Genomic DNA, 23,267 nt, shown 5'->3' with positions numbered 1-23,267 from the left:
AGTTCTATGCTTTAACATGGAGTCAGTTTGTGCCCAGAATCTGGATTTACAGTATGTCCTGTTGGTGTGAAGTGAAAATACTTTTCACCAGTGCTGCGATTATAGTGTGATGTAAGCTAGAAGTGTTTGATTAATATGTCTTTTACATTGCATTGGCAGTTGTTAAGCAAAGCTACTTAATTAGAACCGTGCGAATTACAGTCAAGTTTTCAGCCACAATACTTGTATTTTGAATAAAAAGCAAAACATTTCAAATACTATAAAACTGAATGAAAAGCTAATTTGCTGGAAATACTCAGCAAGTCAGGCAGCATCTGTGGACAGAATAAAGAAAGGTGTTTTGGGTATAGACCCTTCCCCAGAATTTGTACTCTGATCACTTTAAGATTTTTCAAGATCGTATTATGCATCCATCGACAGATGTCTAAAGGCAGGAAAGCTCAAGCCACCATCTGTCGTCCAGATTTATCAACCAACAAAGGAATTACTGTATTTACTTTCAGCCACAAGGTGTCACTATTGTGTTTGGTAATAATGTATTGTTGATCACTTCCAAAATGACACAGAGGTAACAAGAGTCGCCTTCAACTCAGTTTAAATGTTTGGTAAATTAGTTGTATGAAATAGGATTTTGATGAATTCAAGTTAGCTCTTGATTTGATGTTTAGGTGAGTGGCAGTGTTGAAGACGTAGCCAACTGGCCACTGACAACAGATGTCCCAGCTCAGAGAAGTAAATTAAATGGTTGGTTGCATTTAAGTTGACTATGAATAGGTCTGGCATCTCCAGCTCTGCTTGTGAATTATGTTATGATTTTTGTTCAGACAATGCAGTGCAAGCATTTAACCTGTGCTGTTACCCTCTTAAACTGAAACATCTTTTAAACTTTTAAACACTTAATTTTCATAAATAACAATTTTTAATGCTGAGCACTGTAAATTAAAAGTAAAATTATAATATAAATAACTAGTCAGTATTTTAGAAATGATTTAACAAAAACTAGTTTTGTAGGATTGTTATTTTTATTCAGAAATATAGTGCAGTCTTCAGAAAGGTGCTATCTATTTATTGTCACTTGTAAACTACATTTGTAAATTAATCTTTAATTGTAAACCATTTTTGGATGACAACACATTTCTTTCTGAAAGTACATTGCAATTCTTCTCTAAAGTTACTGAAGATGAAACTGGTCATTGCCAGTCATGCAAGTCGGCTTATAGAGAACCAGCAGTCCATTTTATACTATGCCTGATTTCATTTTCCAATGAAATGAGTGCTTACAAAATATAAAAATCCTTTGATCTATTTAGATATAGATCACTTAAGGAAAAGCATTTCATTGATATGTAGAAGAAGAAAGCACAGTGCTCGTAACAACTGGATGTCACGATATGGAATAGGGCAAGGAGCTGTCGTGTCTCCCTGGATAGATGAATAAAGATGGTCTAATTGGATTTGTTCATCTGTAATAATTTTGCAACCCTGTGGTAAATCTTGTGCCACATGTATTTGAGAATTGAAATGTTTTAAATTGAATGTTTTAATGCCATTAGCAAAATAGCTTCTCTCTGTTTTGAGCAGTTCATCACTTCAATTTTAGCTGAAAACCCGAAAAATTATTAAGAAACTGAATTCCTACCATGAAGGGCTTCACAGCCAGCATAATGGTATCACAGAGTCATAGAAAACTTTAGCAATATATAACAGCACGTTGGATTACACTGCTAAACTGTTAATTTACTGTTCCACCTCAGCAGGAGTCATTTCTAAAAAATAATAAGAAACATGTATTTATCTATAAATATTTGGAGACAAAATTATTTATGCATTTCATACGTGTTAGGTATTCGGTGCTTTGGTATCTCAATTAAAATAAAATAAACCTTCTTTAACTGAACATTTTAGTTTTTCTAACCTGGATGCAAATCAGTATAGCATTAATCTATGATTACTTCTTACATTTCACTCCTTTTATTTCAGATCTTTCTCCATGGCAACAACCTCAACAGTCTGCACCAGCTAATCCATCCAGAATATCTGCCATCTGAGTTTGGAGGCACTTTACCCCCATATGATATGGGAACCTGGGCCCGGACACTGCTTGGTCCGGAGTACAATGATGATACTGAATATCCCTACAATTCCTACAATTCAATGCACGTGAAAGATATGCTGGATAATCGTGATAGCAGCTGTTCTCCCAAGCATATGAAGAGGTTTGTGCAATCTTGTTATATCAACAGTTTTACTGGATTTTCATTGCAGCTTTCAAAATCTGCTCATGTTCCTGTTTTTTTTAATGCATGTCAAGTTAAAGTCACCCACTATTTTAATGGGCAGATGAACCATGTGCCATAGCATTGAAGCAGACAGAACCAGCCTGTGCACACAGCCCTGATCTCAGCTAGGCTGAGCCATATGGCTTCAGCATCCATTGACCAGAAAGGAGGAAATTTGCCAGCTGATCATTCTCCTGCTGGAAAGTGCATGTGTGCAGGTAAGGATGTGATCAGCCTTGTGCGTGAAGCCTTGGAGTCAAATAACCTGGTGACACTTACCTTTGGGGCTTAAATATAAAACATCGCCACTCGGGCAATTACCAGAGGGAGCTATGTGATCTGCTTCCTAGCATTGGATCACTGCCTGCGGGAGAGAAGGAGAGAAAATGAGAATAAAATCAAATAATAAAAATGCTCTAGTGATCCCTGGAGCTCAGGTTTTATTAAGGTAAATCAATGTTGTTGTAATCAAGGGTGCTAATTTCCCAAGTGGCTGTGAAAATCATGATTTGAAACTGCGTTAGAAATTTTGGCTGAAGTTAATTTAAGGGAGCAGTGCTGCCTCTCTGTAGTGTTTCAGGCAGGATTTGATCCTGGATCAGTTACAACAGTGTACGGTGGAAACTCATCTGTAACTCTTAGGGGGTAATTTTGACTTCAATGGAACTAAAGTCAGGACAGATGTACAATTAGATGATGATTCACTAACACCCATTTTACACTGTCACACAGAATCAAAATTGCACCCTCTCTGTATTTATGGAAGTTTTTTACCCCTGCTTGGCATCTTGCTATACCATGATAGCTGAGATCAGGAAAGTAGCTTGTGAGAAGTTGCCAGGTTTGGGGCTGTGGAAGTGTATCTGGGGCTACAGCGCAGTGTGTCATTGCATTGCCCTTTATGTTTCAATCTCATGAATTTCAAAAGTAGATCCATTTTATTATCATATCACCAATTACATCACTATACTCATCTTAATTTACTACCTAATTTGTGACTGGATGATGAAGGCTCTTTAAGTAATGACTTTTGACTACTGTGCTGTTAACGTTTCAGCTTATTGATCACTGCACAGCATGCCAGAGGTCAAAAATAACGTTGCTTTTTTTAAGTCAACCCTGGCAACTCACTCCAGGTTTCTTCTGTGATGTTCATCAACAGAGGTGTCCCTGATGGAACTGCCACTTTGAACAGAATTGAATTGTTAGTGCAGGCAGTTTTACTGAACTGTTAGTGCAGTTGGACATTGCCAAATAGTAAAACACTCTGCTCAAATTGTAAATGGAAGTGTGTCCAATGCCTGGTTCTGTTAAAATGCTAAAAAAAAACCTTATTGCAAGGGCTTGTACTGTGGAACACTCATTGGTCAAATTTTCCCTTATTGTCTATAAATGGGAGCGAAACACAATTTGTTGGAGGCCTGACTGTAAGGCAACATGTTAGACTGCTGAAGGAGAATGATACTGTATGTAATTGTACTGTTAAGTTACAAAACCAACTTAATTAAAATTTATCTAGCTATCTAGACAATGTGGAACTAATGCTGTCAAACTAGGCTGCACAGGAGTTTGAATACCAGATTTGGAAAGTGCATCTTTTCCATATGGAAAAATAAATGCCTGGTCATCTGTTCCAACTGCTTCTGTTGATACAGTTGCCATGTGACTTTGTTATGAATGCTTGGCTGAGCTCCAAGAATGACTAATGTAGTTAGCTCAGCAGGCAATGTTGACACAACTGCAGGGGGGAGTGCAAGATTTATTTGATTGACATCTTTATTACCTTGTGATAAGTTATTCTTCATTTGAAGAGTTTTGATTTTTCAGTGTCAATTAAACAAGATTAAGAGGTGTGAAGTGAATAATAGCTTTTTACCATTGAAACTATGAAGGGCTCTCATTGATTGACACTTTTTTGAAGTTGTAAACTAAGCGGCTTTTTCACAGTAGATTTTCAAAGCCTCTTTACTTATTGTGTCAATTTAATGAGCATTTCAAAGACTTGCCAAACTTGTCAATAGTTTGTTGGTTCTGTACATAGTGGATACTTGGAGCCTCATTATGCATTCTTGGCTGAAAGACCACCACTAGTCTGTTGAAACAACTGCACCCTGGGGAAAACATTGCTTGATTGACAGCTCTTTCTCTGTGATCTATTCTGTTCATTGCACAATGTTTATTTACGCAAGATAATGAGGTGTCAAGTGCTTGAAGTTACAGCTATTAAATGTCTGAATGATTAACACTTTTATAGGGCCATAAAAAAAGTATTTTTTAAAGCAAGTAGAAAGTTTTGAATGAATGACTGGTTTTTAAAATCTTTTTCACACATGCTATTGCTACTATGGGGCTCAGTGGTCCTATACAGAGTGTACACTGGATGAATGGACATGGAAGTGCCAACAGTTTGCATGGAGGGAATGAGGGAGTATGTGGGGGTGAGGAGGGGCAAGGGTTTTTTTGCTTTATTAATTTTAATATAACTGGGACAAAATCCCAGAGCACCGAGGTGGGCCTTTTAAACAGCCTGCTTCAGCACCTGGTAGCCCCTGTGGCTGCCTCCGAACTTTTCCCAGCAGCAGCGGGCCTGACTCCAGTATGCCCGCCCACCAGACCAAAAATCCTGTGTTTGTAGGAACTTACTCCCAAGGCAGGTGGGCCAAGCTGGGAAATTTCCCAACTCTCACTTCCCGCCTCTAGGATGAAAATCCAGTTGATGGGAAGTATAGCACGTTTGTGAGGAACATGTGCTGGGTATTTCTTACCCTCAAGTTTGGTTCTGATATAGACTAATTGATAAAGCCCGATTGACATGATTAGCCACCAGTTCCATTATTGTTGTGCCATGTGACTAGCCTGATGGTAGATGGATTTTGGTTCTGTCCAGAAAGTCCTATTTCATGTGGCTAATACTTTGCTTGTATATACATCTGGACGGTCTGAGCATAACAGTTACAGTTATATTTATATAGCACCATTAGCACAGAATAACATCCTAAGGTGCTTCACAGGAGCATTATCAAACAGAATTTGACAGTGAACCACGGAAGAAGATGTTAGATCTGATGGCTGAAAGCCTGTCCAAAGAGGTAGATTTTAAGGAGTGCCTCAAAGGAGCAAAGTGATGTAGCGAGGTAGAGAGGTACAGGGAGGGAACTCCATAGTTTAGGAACCTAGTAGCTGAAGGCATGGCCGCCAATGGTGGAGCAATTAAAATCGGAGATGTTTGAGAAGCCAGAATTGGAGGAGCGCAGATATCTCAGAGGGTTGTGGAGCTGGAGGAGGTTACAGAGATAGGGAAGCGCGAGGCCATGGACGGTCTTGAAAACAAGGATGAGAGTTTTAAAATCAAGATGTTGCTTAAACAAGAGCCAGTGTAGGTTAGCGAGCAAGGGAATGGGTGAACGGGTCTAACACATGGGTGTCATGTGACATTTAGGAGAAGATGCAAATTTGACCAGCAATCCTATTTATGTAGACATCTGTAGAATATCTTCTTGGTGAAGGTAATCCTGTTAAGTTGCTTTGCTGAGTGCAAATTATTGATACATCTTGACAATTGTGACATGATCTTCACCTTCAGCAATTACAAGAGAAATGCTACAAACAACAGAGGGGGCTCTACTGCGCCTTTGTTGACCTGAAGAAGGCCTTTGACACAGTAAATAGAGAGGCCTTGTGGAAAGTCTTAGCCAAACTTCCTGGTAAAGCTGTAAATCTAATACAGCAGTTTCATGATGGAATGACAGCCAGAGTCACTGAATGTAGTGAATACACTGACCCCTTTGACGTAACAAATGATGTGAAGCAGGGATGTGTCATAGCCCCTGTGCAATTCAGTACATTCTTTGTTACCATGCTTTCTGGGACATTTGATGGAAATGTGGATGGAATATACATCCAATTCAGAACAGATGGCAAACCTTTCAACCTGACACTAAAATCCTCAACTAAGGAATCAGAGACGATGGTACAGGAATTGCTATTTGCTAAAACCCTGAAGGCTGTGGATAACTTTAACTATCTTGCAAGCATAATCTCCAGAAATGTCTGCATTGACAGCGAGGTGACAAATAGAATTGCCAGAGCAAGCTCAGCATTTGCCCATTTATGTGGCGGAAATGGGGCATCAAACCTACAACAAAACTTGCTGTGTACAAAGCTGTGGTAATACTTACCCTTCTATATGCCTGTGAGACATGGACTACCTATGTCAGGCATATTAAACAGTTGGACAGGTTCCACGTGAGATGCATCCAGAACATCATGGGAATCAAATGGGAGGACAAAGTGCAAAACACTCAGGTACTTCAAAGAGCAGAAATGTCTGAAATTGAAGCACTCATCATCAAATCTCTGCTCAAATAGAGTGGGCATGTAGCACATATGACTGATGATAAAATTCCTAAGGCTGTCATATATTCACAAATTAAACTTGAACACTGCCTGCCTGAGATTAAGGTTCAAGGACCCCTTGATGGTGAACCCTAGGACTGGGAGAAAAATGCACACCAAGAAGGATCTACCTAGGCAGCAAACTCAAGTAGCAGCATTGCTTCCTTCAAACAGCAAAGAATACAGGCAGTTAAGGAGAAAAGGCAAACTAGAACGACCGGCGGTCCCAACAAAATCAGACAATTCATCCTTGCCGCACTGTAGAAAGCCATGCAGATTTGTACTCAGCCTCCACAGCCTCCTTAGAATGTACAACAGATGGTTCAATGTACACAAGAAATGGCCGTCTTCGATAATGAAGGGAAAGAGATTACATGGTCATTTCCTACGGCAGACGGAACAAAACGTCCTCTTCAGATGCAATAGCTAGTCTTCCATAAGAAATATTGTTGTGTGTGTATATCCACATCAACAGCATGTATATACACACACATTATATTAATAACTTATGGATGAGTCCTGAGAGGTGGTGGAAAGGCAGAGAAGATGGCTGCAGTGTACATGAACTCTTGTCTTCATATAATTTTACAAGGGGAAGCAAGTCAATGGGGAGAGGATGGGGCCAAGGATAGACTCATGAGGAATTCCAAAAGTAATGGTGCGGGGATGAGATGCTATTGCTGGAGATGCTCTGACTATGATTGGTTGGGCAAGAATGGACCAATGGAGAAGCTGGAAGAGAATGGTGTGGTCATCTGTCAAATGCTGCAGACAATAGGAGGGAAATGTACCATGCCAACCATTAGACTTTTATTAGGATAGTTTCGGTGTTGTGTTGAGTGCAGAAACCTGATCAGAAAGATTTAAACTTGAAACTGTGTGAAAGGTAGGCTTGGATTTGGTGCTCAGATCCTTTGGAGAGGAAAGGAGGTTAGAGGTTGAAGAAAACAAAATGGCTAACGATTGAGAAATTGTCATCTCCGGGACCTGATGTTTTCTTTTATTTTTTTGATGGGATGTGAGTGTCGCTGGCAAAGCTAGCATTTGCTGTTCATCCCTAACTGCCCTTGAACTGAATGGATTGCTAGGCCATTTCAAAGGGCATTTAAGAGTAACCACATTGCTGTGGGTCTGGAGTCACCTGTAGGCAAGACCAGGTAAAGATGGCGGATTTCCTTTCCTTAAGGACATCGAGGGTATTAAAAGTAGGTGAGGAAATTGCAGATATTTTAGCTATGATCTACCAAAGATATGTTGATTCAGGAATTGTCCCTTTGAATTGGAAATTTCAAATGTTACTCTATTATTTAAGAGACGGCAGAGAGAAATCAGGATATTGGTGGCCAATTAGTCTATAGTGTGTTGTGGGGAAGTTTCTGGACTCTTATTAGGAAGAGAGTGACTGAACACTTGGATAGATATGAACTGATCAGAGAGAGCCAACATGGATTTGTAATAGCTAAGTCATGTCTAATGAAATTAGTTGAATTTTTTTGAAGAGGTGACTAATGTGATAGATAAGTGAGTGTCCATGGATGTTATTTCTATGTACTTTCAGAAGGCATTCAGTAAGGTTCCAGACAAAATTATAATAAAAATTAAAGTGCAGGGGATTGGATGGAAACTATTAACATGTGTATACAGGGACTTGATTTGGAGGTAGGAGACAGGGGGCTAGGTTTTTGTCTTCAATTCGGGAACTGGGAGTTGGGCAATTTCCGCACGTCGCAGACCTGATGTTTAAAGGGCAGCCCACTCACCTGATATTTTGGTCTCCAGGTGTCGAGATGGGGCCACCACCTCCTGAGGCAGGCTTGAGCTGGTGAGGCAGGCAGATACTGGGACATTGGACGCCTCCATTTACTGGGAATTGGCCCAGATCAATTCATGGTAGTTAGGCCCTCCAGATAGACTGATGGGGAAATAGTTGGATTTGTCCTGCATTTTGTAGACAGGGCATACCTGGGCAATTTTCTACATTGTATGGTAAGTGTCAGTGTAGTAGCTGTACTGAAATAGCTTGGGAGGAGCATGGCCAGTTCTGGAGTACATGTCTTCAGGAGTACTGCCAGGATGTTGTCAGGGCTCATAGCTTTTACTGTACCCAGTGCCTTCAACCATTTCTTGATATCATGTGGAATGAATAAAATTGGCTGAAGATATGCATCTGTAACACTGGAGACCTCAGAGGGAGACGGAGAAGTCATCCATTTGGCATAATTGGCTGAAGATGGATGCAAATGTTTCAGCCTTGTCTTGCGCTCATGTGCTGGGCTCCCTCATCATTGGGAATGAGCATGTTTGTGGAGTCTCTTCCTCTGGTCAGTTATATAATTGTGCACCACTATTCACAACTGATTGTGGCATGATTGCAGAGCTTCCATCTGATCTGTTGTTTGTGAGATCACTTAGCTCTACTGCATACTGCCTCCTCTATTTTGCATGCATCTAGTACTGTGTTGTGGCTTCACCATATTGGCAACTCATTTTAAAAATGCCAGTGTCTGCTCCTGGCATGGTTTCCCGCGCTTTTCATTGAATCATGGTTGATCTCCTGGCTTGATGGTAATGGTAGAATGAAGGATATACTGGGCTATGAGGTTACAGATTGTGGTTGAATTCAATTCTGCAGCTGCTGATGGCCAGCAGTGCCTCATGGATGCCCGATTTTAAGCTGCCAGATTTGTCTGTATCTATCCCATTTAGCATGGTGCTATAGCCAGACAACATGATGGAGGGTGTCCTCAATGTGAAGATGGGACTTCGTTTCCACAAGGACTTTGCGCTGGTCACTCCTATCAATACTGTTATGAACAGGTGCATCTGTGACAGATGGATTGGTGAGGATAAGGACAAGTAGGTTTCTCCCTTGTTGGTTCCCTCACCATCTGCTTATGGCCAAGTCTGGCAGAAATGTCCTTCTGTCAGCTCAGTAAGTAGTGGTGTTACTTGGTGATGGACCTTGAAGTACCCACCTTGAGTACATTCTATGCCCTTGCTACTCTTAGTAGGATCACTCCGTCCTGACTGTATACTACTGTGCTGTCACTTCTGGGGGCCTGGTCTGCTAGTCTGACAGGACATACCCAGGGATGGTGACGGAGAGTCTGGGAAATTGGCTGTAAGGTATGATTTGGGGGAAACATTGCTTACTAGTTTGTGGTACAGCTCTCCCAATTTTGCCACAAAATGTCTCTAAGAAGGTGTTTACAGGGTTGATTTGGCAGGGCTTGCCATTGTCATTTCAGGTGGTGCCTAGGTCGATGCCTAGGTCGATGCCAGGTGATCCATCCATTCTTTTTCAACTTTTCTGTTGCAGTGTAATACAACTGAATCACTTGCTAGGCCAGTTCAGGGTCAGTTAAGAGTCAACCACATTGCTGCAGACCAGCTATTTGCCCCCTGACTCCACATCCTCTAACCTTTGTCATGAACCTACTATGTCTACCTTATCAAATGCCTTTTGAAAATCCAAGTATGTGACATCTATTACAGTACCCTTGTCTATTTTTTTTTGTACCTCTTTAAAGAATTCTATTAGGTTAGTTAAGCATGGCTTTTTTGATGCTGTTTTCTGTCAACTGACAGGTCTGTAGTTCTTAGGTTTTATTTGTATTTCCTTATTGTATAGATAGACGCAACATTAACTGTCGGCCAGTTCTCTAGCACATCCCTTCTTCTCTGGAGCTGTCTAATATATAAAGTAACACCTCCCTGGTTTACTTGAGCATGCATGAGTGCATACCATCTGGACATGGGGATTCAGCCTCCTTTAATTTTGCTGGTTTGTCAATTATTTTCTCATTTTCCTTCCCAGTGTAGGGGCAGAATTTTGCCCTCATCGGGCCTGGGAGCAGTCACAAAGCCGACCGCTGACCGCTGGCCGCGATTGGGCCCCAACATGGATTTCACACTGGCTGGCCAATTAACAGCCAGCCAGCGTGAAACGTTTGCTGCAGCGCTCAGCACTGCTGGGATGGAGACGGGATAAGTGTGAGCGCGGGAGTGTGCACATCACGGGGGTGTGTGCAGTAAAAGCTCCCTGAGGCACAGAGCTGCCTCAGGGAGCTGAAGAATTTTGAAAATAAAAAATAAAGAATTAAAAAATGTTAATAACATGTCCCCTCATGTGACTCTGTCACATGAGCAGGGACATGGTAGAAATTAATATGAAATTTTTTCTTTATTCGCTGATCGAAACCTTATCCCACCCGTGGTTGAGGTTTTGCAAAAAATCCAAAGGTCGCTTGGCCTTTTCGCCTGCCCGCCAATCGTAAGGTTGGATGGGCAGTGAAAAATTTCATTTAATTACAACTTTAATAGCCTCAATAGGCCTGTTAATTGTCGGCGGGCAGGCATGCTGCCGACCCCCACACACGCCCGCCGACTGAAATATTGTGTAGTGCGCGATGACATCGAGACACTCACCTGACATCATCACGCATCATTTTACCCTTGTCCAGGTAGGACACGCACCTGCCTGATGAGCGCAATATTCTGCCCGTAATATTCTTTCTAAGCTCATCTTGTAATGTAGAGTCTGTTTTCTTATGTTCTTTAGTAAAAACTGAGATATTGGCAACAATATCATTACCGAATCATTTGAGTGATAAGGTCACTTCACTTCACTCACTTTCAATTTGTCATTGAAATTGAGCAGTAAATTCTTACCGCTGACATTTTCAATTGCCAGTCAAGCAAAAAAGTTAAATGAAAGTGGGAAACCACAATAACAGGGCCTTTTAGAAAATGATGTATGAGCCATTTTATAAACATAAAATGGATGTTGTTTTAGCAGCAAACATTTACAAATGATGAAATTGTACACTTTTTGATAATGATACAGTTGCATTGTGGAGAAAGGTGAAAATGAAGAGAGACGTTATCAGTTTAATAGTGAACAGAAAGTTATCAAAAAAAAGAGTTGCGATGTTAGAACAAGTCACAATAAATGCAAGTGATTATAAACAAAAGCATTAAGAACACTATGTTGCACTGCAATTTGAAACTGGTTTCTACTATCTGATGCTGGTAGACTCAAGTTATACTGCTGACTCCATGGCCTGAATTTTTGCAGAGTCGTGGAGACTCTGCAGCATACCCAAAATGATGGACAGACCCTAAATCCAGAAGTCACACCCCCGTATCCAGCAGAAACCATTTTTGCCACATGTGAGAAACCTGAGCTCAGCAAGGCCATTTGAACACAGTTCTGAATTCAAACAGACCCCATTTTCACTGGAGTAAGGGCCTTAATCCACAGTGTATGAGTTACGAGTAACATAAATGCTCTTGAAGGGCAAATGAGGTATGCAGAGCTGTCAAGCTGTCAAGTTATTTAAGTTGCAAGACCTTTAAAAGTTGAAAAAAACTGCCTGCCTGGGTCTGAGTTGAAAAAAAAATCTATTCTGGCAGCTTCAATAGCTGTTTGTTGGCATAACCCTAAGCGCTACCACTGTAGCATTATTAATGCTTAAATGCTTTCCACAGCCTATCATTATTACAGTGGGTGGCCATAAGTTCACAACCTGATTGACAGCTCAGGGAGGTTATTAAAGGATTAGCTGTCTTTAGTGTGGGGTTATTGCTTTGGCACAGCGGATGGTAAATGCTAAGCTCCTCAAATCCCAAAGAAAACTTGAAACAGTTACCATAACTGTTTTTGAAATTTGTATTTTATTTCGGGATGCGTGCCTTGAATTCAGTAGTAATAAGCCCACCAAGTCTTAAGAGAATTTTTACAAAACTAAATTAAACATATATTAATAGAAGAAAAGATTTTAAACACATACATAGGTGTACAAATTACTACTATAATAACTCCTAAATCCCCTAATTAATCTGACTCCCAGTTACATCTCCGTTAAGGAAACAGTAAAAACAAATAAATTTCAACAGACCCAGGCAAAGCGCACAATATCCTGGACAGTGGTATTCACAATTAGTTTTCTTAGCTTTGGTTCCTGTAAACAGCAACTTTATACCTAGAGGCTGGAGGCTTTTTACACTTGTTAGCTCTCTTAGAATGCTTTCTCCTTACACATAACCTCATCTCCTTTATACATGTGTCTCTTTTTAATGTAAATTCCATTGTTCCAATATGTCTTTGTAACTTTACTTTTTCGTTAGTATAATTCTTCCATAGTACTCATGTTATCAGTAACCTTTGGGAAAAATAAACGCACAGCTTGACTTAGCTTCATATGGCTAGGTGTAACATCCCATCATCCCTTTGAAATCCAAACTACTCTGGTTTATCGAAAAATGCAAATGTTTCTTACACCTCACATTCTAAAACTTTAGCTGTGTTTACGTATTTAGCATTTCAAACCTAGTTTCCCTTTTGATAACTCAAAAGCTCCAGACTAGCTGTCTCTAATTCAATTAAAACCACCACACACACATTCACACAGAGAAACTAATCCAAATCCCACTATTAACCTGCCTTTACAATAATATTATGAAAATTATTATATTTTCAGACAGTTATGAATACAAATGTTCATTTTTATAAGAGATTAAGTACTTGAGAGGATTTAAATGTATTTAATGCGCTTTCATGAATGAGAGTTTTTTTTTAGATAATGAAGCTTTAATTAACAGTTAGGGTGGAATTGTTCCAGATTTGCATCATTTCCTGTAGTGGGCACGTAAAATAATGTTTTACCTGCTGGCCACAATGGCAGCTTTTCACACAGTATTGTCCCAAACCCACCGCATGAATTATGCATTCCCAGGCATCATGCTGTTTCCATGGCGGGCGGGGTCTCATTCGCCCACCACACCATCACCTCGTCGCTTCAGCATGCCGGACGCCATATTTAAAGTCCAGCTGTACACGCACCTCTCAGTGCTTCCAGCCCATGACAGCTGCAAAGAAAACATGGCCCTGAAAGACTGTGATGTCAGTCCAGCTTGGGAGGTGGTGGCAGCAGTGGTCAGTACCAACACCTTTCAAAAGCGGACAGCCGCCCAGTGCTGCAAGAGGATGAACGATCTCCTCCCTTCCACCAGGGTAAGTCGCTCTATCATCACTTTCAATTCACACACTCACAAACCCATCACACATCCACAGGGCCCTCACTCACTGCCAGTTCAAGGGACATCACCATTCACACTCTTACACACACCTTCATTGACTTCATCCTGTCCATGGGACCACTCACCACCCACACATGCCAGGCATAATTATCTGGCCTGGCAGGCATCCTGCTTACACTCTCTCCATCTCTATTCATGCAGGACAAGCTGGCACACAACAAGGGGGTGAGGTCACAGACCGGTGGCAGAATGCCTGAAATCAAGGTCCTCACAGACTTTGAAAACAGAGCCATCCAGCTGGCCGGCAAGGATCTGGACCGTTCCTGTGCTGACAGTGAGGTCGGCGCTGCTCTACCAAGTGAGGATCCAGCAGTGCAACATCCATCAGATAACCATGCCGTGAGTGATGTGTCCTCTTTCACAGGCCACTGCCATGTACTAATTATCTCTCCTTGCTTTCACAGGCACATCTGGGAAACAGCCAATGGGAGTCCATGATCCAGGGCCTCCAGTCAATCCCTGAAGGAACCTCTGAAGAGGAATCTGGAGCCACCGTCCTTGAAGTCCCATCACAGCACTCACCCACACCCTCCACCAGTGCAGAGACACACACCTCAGTGGGACCTAGCTTTACAGTAGCCCTGGGATCACAATGCGGTGAGCACATTGCACTGTCTGATCCGCAGCAGGCGGCAGCAGGGACTTCCCAGCTATTCGGCACTCAGAGGACTGCTGGAGACCATAACTTTGCTGAGTTCGAGTCAGATGATGAGTCTCTGGTCTCGGTCATGTCACAGTTGCTGGAGCTGCAAAGGCAAGCTTGGGAATATCAGGGAGGGATGTCCGTTGCTCTCCTCAGATAGCAAGGTACGATGGAGGACTCCGTCTGCCTTCAGGCTGAGGTAATAGTGCTGGCATTACAATGCACCAAGGTCAACACTGGTAAGATGGCGGCCACCATGGAGACCTTGGTCCAGGACATCGGTCCTGCACAGCTGTGCAGGCTTAACTCCATTGCTGACACCATAGTTGGCCTCCACTAGTGTGTATGCAAAAGGGGTGCGGGGCAGCTCAATCTCACTCCAGTTACCCCTTCACCTCAAGGAGTCAGACGGGGACCCTTGGGCACCCATAGGAAGATGAATCAGCAGGTGCACACCCCAGGGCCATCCATCCAGTTAACTCCAGGAGTGTCCGGCCCATCCGAATCCCCTCTTTCTGTGACCTCAGCAATTCTAGCTCCACAGGCCAAGGAGCAGGCCGGGGCCGAAAGCAGGCCGGGGCCCTCCAGATCTTGGCCTTCCAGAGGATGCCCACCAAGGTCATCACAGACAGAGTGTAGCAGTCAGTAGGCTGCCTCCACCTCCACTGTGGGGAAGCACGAAGACGTAGTGGCAGGGTTAGGAAAGTTAAGAAGATGTAGTTGCACAGCCTGGGCACAGGTGTTAATCACTTGTGTATACTGTTCACTCTTGTCAATAAACTCCCAAGAATATCTCCCTGCCTGTGGCTCTTTGTTCTGATGAACAAAGTTCATGTCATTCACATGTGAAGCCTTTCTGCACAAGTTAAAGGCAGGTGTCTCAGTCCACGGCCTCTTCCCTGTGTTCTGTGCAGCCTTCAGACGACAGTGATGGTCCGGCCTCACACTCCCTGGAAACATTACTGTTGCCTGCACCTTGACGGTGCTCGTCATTGCTGCCAGAATGTTGTGGGCAGGTGCCACAGAGTTCTCTCATTCTCTCTGTGTGCTGTCAGCACTTTTAAGGTGGATCTGGCCCCCATCTCTCCAGCATCTGCGACCAGTGATGCTGTGCTCCTGAAGCAGTCAGGTGCTGAAGGTGGGCAAAGGATCAGGTGCTTCTAAAGTTTAATAGCTGAGTCTCTTTGATATGACCCTGATTACGGAGCACAAGCGAGCTGCCCTCAGCCAGACAGGAGCCAGACATTCTCAGAGGCAAAGAATGACAAAAAGGCTAATAAGGAGGGAAAAATTAGAGTATGAGAGAAAGCTAGCTAGTAAGAGATTCTATTGATATTTAAATAAGGAAAGAGTTAACAAAGTGAGTGTTGGTCCTATAGAGAGTGAGTTTGTGGAATTGATAATGGAAAGTAGGGAGATGGCAGATGAATTAAACAGGTATTTTGCTTCGGTCTTCACTATAGAGGACACGAGTAACATCCTGGAAATAGCCGTAAATCAGGAAATGGGAGGGAGGGAGGAACTCGGGAAAATTACAATCACTAGTAAGTGATATTGGGCAAATTGTTGGGGCTGCGGGCTGACAAATCTCCAAGTCCAGATGGACTTCACCCTAAGGTCTTGAAAGATGTGGCTGTGAGATAGTTGATGCATTGGTTTTAATTTTGCAAAATTCCCTAGATTCGGGAAAGTTTCCATTAGATTGGAAAATAGCAAATATAACTCCTTTATTCAAAAAGGGATGGAGACAGAAAGTAGAAAACTATCGGGCAGTTAGGCTAACATCTGTCATAGGGAAAATTATTAGAGATGTTATAGCAAGACAGTTAGAAAAATTCAAGGCAATCAGGCAGAGTCAACATGGCTTTGTAAACAGGAATTCATGTTTAACTAATTTATTGAAGTTCTTTGAAGGAGTCATATGTGCAGTGGATAAAGGTGGATGCACTGTGCTTAGATTTCCAGGAAGCGTGTGATAAAGTGCCACATCAAAGGTTATTACAGAAAATAAAAGCTCAAGGTGTAGGGGGTAACATATTGGCATGGATAGAAGATTGGCTAGCTAACAGGAAGCAGAGAGTTGGCATAAATGGGTCTTTTTCTGGTTGGCAGGATGTGACAAGTGGTGTGCCACAGGGATCAGTGCTGGGCCTCCACTTTTTACTGTTGATATAAATGACTTGGATGAAGGAACCGAAGGTATGGTGGCTAAATTTGCTTATGACACAAAGATAGGTAGGAAAGTAAATTGTGAAGAGGACGTAAGGAGGCTACAAAGTGACTTGGATAGGTTAAGTGAGTGGGCAAAGATTTGGCAAATGGAGTATAATTTGGGCAAATGTGAAATTGTTCATTTTGGCAGGAAGAATAAAAAAGAAACTTATTATCTAAATGGTGAGAGATTGCAGAGCTCTGAGATTCAGAGGGATCTGGGTGTCCTGGTGAATGAATCACAAAAGGTTAGCATGCAGGTACAGTAATAATTAGGAAAGCTAATAGAATTTTATCATTTATTTTGAGAGGAATTGATTATAAAAGTAGGGAAGTTATGCTTCAGTTGCACAGGGCATTGGTAGACCACATCTGGAGTATTGTGTACAGTATTAGTCTGCTTATTTAAAGGAAGATGTAAATGCATTAGAAGCAGTTTGGAGAAGGCTTACTAGACTAATGGCAAGAATGGGTAGGTTGTCTTATGAGGAAAGGCTGGACAGGTTAGGCTTGTATCCACTGGAATTTAGAAGAGTAAGAGGCAATTTAATTGAAACCTTTAAGATCCTGAGGGGTTTTGACAGGGTGGATGTGGAGAGGATGTTTCCTCTTGTGGGAGAATCTAGAACTAGGGGTCACTGTTGAAAAATGATGGGTCGCTCATTCAAGACAGATAAGGAGAATTTTTTTCTCTCAGAGGGTTGTGAGCCTTTGGAACTCTCTTCCTCAAAAGGCGGTGGAAGCAGAGTTTTTGAATATTTTAAGGCAGAGCTAGATGGATTCTTGATTAACAAGGGGGTGAAAGGTTATGGGGAGGGTAAGCAGGAATGTGGGGTTGAGGTTACATTCAGATCAGCCATTATCTTATTGATCGAAGGACCTAGTGGCCTACTCCTGCTCCTAATTTTTATGATCTTATGTTTGTATATAAGATCTTTGGAGTGTCCTCACTGCCTGTCGCCATCATCCTTCTGCAATCAATCAACTATTAGGGCTTCCACTATTTCTCCATAATAGAAGCATTATCACAGAGGGTATGTGCATTCCCATATGCAAGACTGGAATCAAACGTTCATAGAGGCAACGTGATGATCTATTGTGTCTCCTCACTGCATGTCGTCATCATCGTCCACAAATCTAGCAGCTATGACAGCCTCCCAAGTGCGTCTGCCTCATCTGCCAAGTGCAAGAGCTTCATCCCTGTCATTGTTGCCTTCAAGAACCTCCTCACCTTCATCCCTGTCAGTGTCCTCCTCATCGGAGGAGAGCTCCAGCTCTTCCATGTCCTCCTCAGCCAGCTTCTCTCCCGGTTGCAGCGCCAGGTTGTAAAGGAAGCAGCTGATGACGACGATGCGTGACACCCTCTGTGGATTGTATTGCAGGGCTCCACCAGACCGGCCCAGGCGCCGGAACCTCATTTTCAGCGTCCCGATGGTTTGCTCCACCATGTTGCGAGTTGCAGCATGAGCCTCAATGCACCTTCACTCTGCTGGAGCCTGAAGCTGCCGCACGGGTGTCATCAGCCATGGCCTCTGCGGGTAGCCCTTGTCCCCAAGGAGCCTTCCCGGCAGCTTCTGTGGACCCTGGAAGACTTTAGGGATCTGTGACTGACTGAGAATTTAGGAGTCGTGCACACTCCCTGCAAACCAAGCACGGACCTGCAGGATGTGTTTGTGGTGGTCGCACACTAGCTGCACATTCAGCAAATAGAATCCCTTGAGGTTGACATAGCTGACCGTGTTTTGCGATGGAGATCTGAGCACCGCGTGAGTGCAGTCAATGGCACCCTGCACCTGTGGGAAACCCGAGATCTGGACAAATCCAATCACTCTTGCATCCTGGCTGCCCTGGTCCCGGGCAAAATGCACAAAGTTGTGTGCCGTTGCAAAGCTCCATGGATGCATTTGTAGGTGGAGGCTTATGATATCTCACAGAGGTCACCTGTGGAGCCCTGAAAGGAGCTGCTGGCATGGAAATTGAGCGCCGCAGTCATTTTCAGCCCCACTAGCAGTGGATGCCCTCCATGTCCCCCTGGAGCCAAATCCTGCAGCAGGTGGCAGATGTGACTGACCAGTTCCCTAGACATGCGCAGTCTTCAGCAACACTGATTCTTGGTCACCTAAAGGAATGAAAGGCAGCGTCTATAGGCCCTGCGACTTGCTAGGTGCCGACCAGCTCACTGTGTCTCTTCAGCAGTGTGTGCAGGAGTCTCAGCTGCCCCTTCTTCCAGAGGTGCTGCTCCTCCCTCTGTGCAGCCAGGCACCTCAGTCACTCCCTTCTCCGTCATCTTTGCTCTCTGTAAGCTATGAGGCATTCAGCTAGTTCACCACGCTTCATGATCCTGTTGTACTCCTCCTGCAGGATGAAAGAGAGAGACGGGTGGCTTAGCATGGGTTTACTAAGAACCTGACTTTGTTAAGTCTGAAGGCCCCTTAACGCATCCCGGAGAGTGTAGGCCAGAGATTAGTGCATTCATGTCTGTCCAAAACCCCACCCAGCTCTGGCCCACTCCACCCGACCGATTGGCAGCAGCTTCGGCACTGGACTGCACGCTGTGCTCTCAGCTCAGGCACAGGCATTCTCCTAACCTGCACTGCAAGGCTGTGCTGTTAGCTTGAACCATGGGAGAGACTGGTCCAAACCGGGATGATGACATTACAAGGGGCTGTGAGCACCTCTATCAGTGACTACTCCACGGCGAACTTTAGCAAGGAGATTGCACAACATGCCCAGTTGTGCAACTGTTCTGCAGTCTACCAGAACGCTCGTTATTTTGAAGTCCGTGCCCGAGGGGTGAAAAGCTCTGGAGCTTTTGGTAGCACTTTGATGCCTCTGCGTTGCTTGAGTGGGCAGAGGAGCTAGAGGCCTAACCCCAATCATATCAATGTGGCTGCACCTGAACTGTCTCAGCTGCAGAGGAATGGTCACTTTATACAAGGTTTCCCTAATGTGTGGCCACTTCCCTTGCCCACCATCCCCCCACCCCGCATGTGCTTGTGCGCTACCTTCAACCACATGGCAGCCCTTGACCCCCTCCCCCACCAAGTCGCCTTAGCTGCAGGGCAGCTCTTGCCGCCCCCCCCCTTCCCCCCAGGCGCCTCAACCTTGAAGCCCAACAGGTGACCCGGGTGAGTGCTCCGCAACGTTACTGTGCACTCACCTCCGAGTTCCCCTCAAAGTGCAGCCTGCCAAGTGCAAGCCTTTTATATGCTGTTGTGAAACGCGTTGGCGTGTGATCCAGCAGTGGGGGGTGGGGGGGTGGTGGGGGGTGGGGGGGGGAACGATTCCTGCAGACTGGGCTTATAATAATATGCAGATGTATTACAATGAGGTTCCCGATGTCTGATGGCAGGAAACGTGGCCCGCCATCAGTGGGTGAAGCGGATGATCACAAACTGGCTTCAAGACGTTGTGAAACCAATTTTTGGCCTTCTTCCCATATAATCCGTGCACGCCACCAAACACGCCAAACGCCAGCGGGTACGGATGATTCCGCCCTTGGAAATTTATTTAAATTCATCTCAGCATGGCTCCTGAGGTATGCCCATGGTGGATACTGGCTAAGTTGGCATGGGGGCTATAATGGGATGGGTGCAGGCATGAGTTGGCACGAAGATGCTGTAAGGACTGTAAGAAGCCATGGGGGTGGGGGTATGAGTTGGCATGGAGTGTATGGGATGCTATTTGGAGTGATGTGGGCATGAATTGGCATGTATAGGCATGGGGATTGGGTGGGTGTGTGTGTGAGGGATGAGGCTAGAGGGCCTAATGTTTAAGAAAACAACTGGGGCAAATTCCCAGAGAAGCAAGACAGGCCTTTTAAACAGCCTGCATTGGCACTCTGCATCCTCTGTGTCCTTTTCCTATCTGCATCCGGGGGTGGCAGGCCCGACTCCATCCTGCAACTGCTCCCCTGGAATGAAGATCCCGCCATTCAGGGCACTTTTTCCAGAGGCGAGTGCATCGAGCTGGGAAATTTCCTGGCTCTGCGCACCTACTTTGGGAGCAAAGATCCAGGCCCATGTCACACTAATCAAGGAAAGTGGAGCTCTGAGTATATTTCCAGGCTCACAGTGACCAAATGCTGGTTTAATTTTAATTTTAGCTAAGAGTTAACTTTAAAACATTAAGAATTATGTGTCACATCCCTAAGACATGAAAGAGATCATGAACTGTTTAAATCAAGCCTTACCTTTTTGCTTTTTAAAAAAGTGGACCTTCTGAACCAAAAGATGGATGTTACAGGTCACATGATTCACACGTTGGCTACAGTTTCTGGAAATTTCCAGCAGCAATTACAGGACAAAAGCTCAACCCTCATCCTTGTGGAATCTCACAGCTCTCGTTATGAGGACACATGACAATCAACAAAACCAGGGTCCAGCAAACAACTTGTCTCCTCAGCCTGGACTATAACAAAGAGAGAGCCATCGAAACATGCTACACCTGTAGAGGTGCTAAAAGCCACTATCTTTCTCCTAAGGTGAACAATAGATTTTAACCAGGGGCATTGAAACTGATTATTAGCCTGCAACTGACTCATTAATGGGCAACATCAGATGACCTAGGCTTCTGACCTTTGGAAAGTTTTAATATTACATTTCTAGACTCACAACTCAGTGACATCTTTTGATTATCTGCTCCTATCACTGCTTGCTTGTCCCTACAACCACCCCACCCTCAACTTCTCTCCCCCCGCCCCCCGACCTTAAACCAGCTTATATTTCACCCCTCTCCTAACTATACTCAGTTCTGTTGAAGGGTCATGTGGACTCGAAACGTCGACTCTTTTCTTCTTCACCGATGCTGCCAGACCTGCTGAGTTTTTCCAGGTAATTCTGTTTTTGTTTCACAACTCAGTCTGCTGTTTAAACTCCAGCCTGCAAACATCAAAACAGGACTCCAGGCTGACCAACATCCTGCATTAAGTCTAAGTTCTCAAAGCCTGTTTTCTCTAGAAGATTCCTGCCATCACCTGCTGAGCAGACCAAGTCTCTGTATACCAACCTCATCTCACTCCGTCACCGTCAACTTTAATGGAATTCTGAAAACTCCTGCTTCAGCTAGCTGAACTCACCTGAACTGTAGCCCCTCCACGAAGGAACCCTCACTAGACTCTGATTTTCTAGACTCTGACTTTCTGGACTCTGGCAATCACATGAACTGATACCCATATCTGTGGTGCTTTTTCTTTTCAGTTATTCATAGTTATAAAAACTCCTCTTTCCTATCTTCTTATGGTGCGCTTGCATGTGTGTATGAAATTGCGATCATTTCCCGGGTTTGAATATTTGAATAAACTGTTCTTCTGATTTAACCCTAAAGGGAGTTTTCTATGAATCACTTTAAAAATTGACCTCAGAAACAGAGGGCTTGGGGAAACATGCCACAGTCTGTTTCAAAAATTAAAATACCCCTGCTTATGTACTGATGGCGAGAAAATAAAGGAGTTTGATTTTGCCTCCCTCCCTGTATGTAATGTAAGTTTTAAATGTTTTAGGCAGTTTTCCTAGCCAATGCGAAATGGAGGCAGTTTATGCTTGCCTCCTTGAGATGGCTTCATATTGTTTTTAAAATATGAAGTGCAGTCATTTTAGCAGAGGCTACTTCATACAGATGCAAACTATTTTCATCTTGCATACTGAACAAATGGATAATTTGAAGCAACTTTATTAAGATGTCTGTTTCAGTACAAAATGAACTTGCATTTATACAGAATTTTTAATGTAGAAAACATCCCAAGCTACTTTACAGAGAGGCAAAAAAGCAGGAAACATCACAATCTGGTGTTTCAAATTATGGTCTGCTTCACCATTTTAAGAATGAACGTACAGCACAAATTTATTTGAAGCATGAAGCTTTTAATGCTTTTCAAATCATATCCTAGGTTGTATATTGATATTCAATGTAAAGCTTCCTTCAGTTTTAAGCTGTGACTTCCAGACAATTAATATTTCAAAGCCGTGCAATCAAAGTTCAAAACAAATTACAATTCCAATAATCTTTGTTATCTCTATGATTCTAGAAGTTCCTCAGTATAATTTCCCAGACAGTTACCTAGTTATTGGATTGGATGTATATACAACACTTGGCATGGTATGAAGTAATATAGAGAAGGCAGTTTCCATATTTGATGCCTGGCCTGTTTAGAGTTTTCTGATCTCAAACAGGGCAGTAATATGGGCATTACAGCTGGCCTCAGCACCCCTCAGGTAGGAGGAGAGAAATAAGGCAAGAGCTGCTTCTAATTGCAATGCAATGACTTCTGCTGGAAATTTGTGTGAGTGTGTGTAGTGTGTATGTAGGCACATGAATAGGGTTTTGGTTAAGGCCAGGATTGAGCTTGGTTCTGATGTCCTCCCCCTTAACTAATAAGCTTGCTGAAACAGTTGTTTAGTCTCACAAATATGTAAGAGGAAAGCTGAGACTTATGAAATGATACCCTATACAGTCAATGCCTATTAAAGAAAAATCGGAATGAACATTTAAGGCACTGACAGTGTTGATAATATGAACCCAAAATTTAATAGTAAACTTCCAAAAAAAAGCTACATGTTTTTTTAACAGTATAGAATGAGCAGAATGTTGAGAACTATTATAACTGCTAATGCTCTCTGATGTGGCTAAGCAGATTGGTG

General features: G+C 43.2%; 1 protein-coding gene across 2 annotated transcripts in view; it reads left to right on the top strand.

Moving 5' to 3' along the window:
* LOC144679734 (clavesin-1-like) overlaps nt 1-23,267 on the top strand; it is a 138,156-nt gene that overhangs the window by 79,774 nt on the left and 35,115 nt on the right. For both annotated transcript variants that reach the window (XM_078540434.1, XM_078540433.1), the window contains one exon: nt 1,981-2,216. In XM_078540434.1, coding sequence (XP_078396560.1) covers nt 1,981-2,216 — 236 coding nt within the window. The remainder of the gene's footprint in view (nt 1-1,980; nt 2,217-23,267) is intronic.

Source organism: Cetorhinus maximus, chromosome 4, assembly GCF_964194155.1.
Source record: "Cetorhinus maximus chromosome 4, sCetMax3.hap1.1, whole genome shotgun sequence".
Classification (NCBI taxonomy): domain Eukaryota; kingdom Metazoa; phylum Chordata; class Chondrichthyes; order Lamniformes; family Cetorhinidae; genus Cetorhinus; species Cetorhinus maximus.
This window is presented reverse-complemented; position numbering and strand designations above follow the sequence as displayed.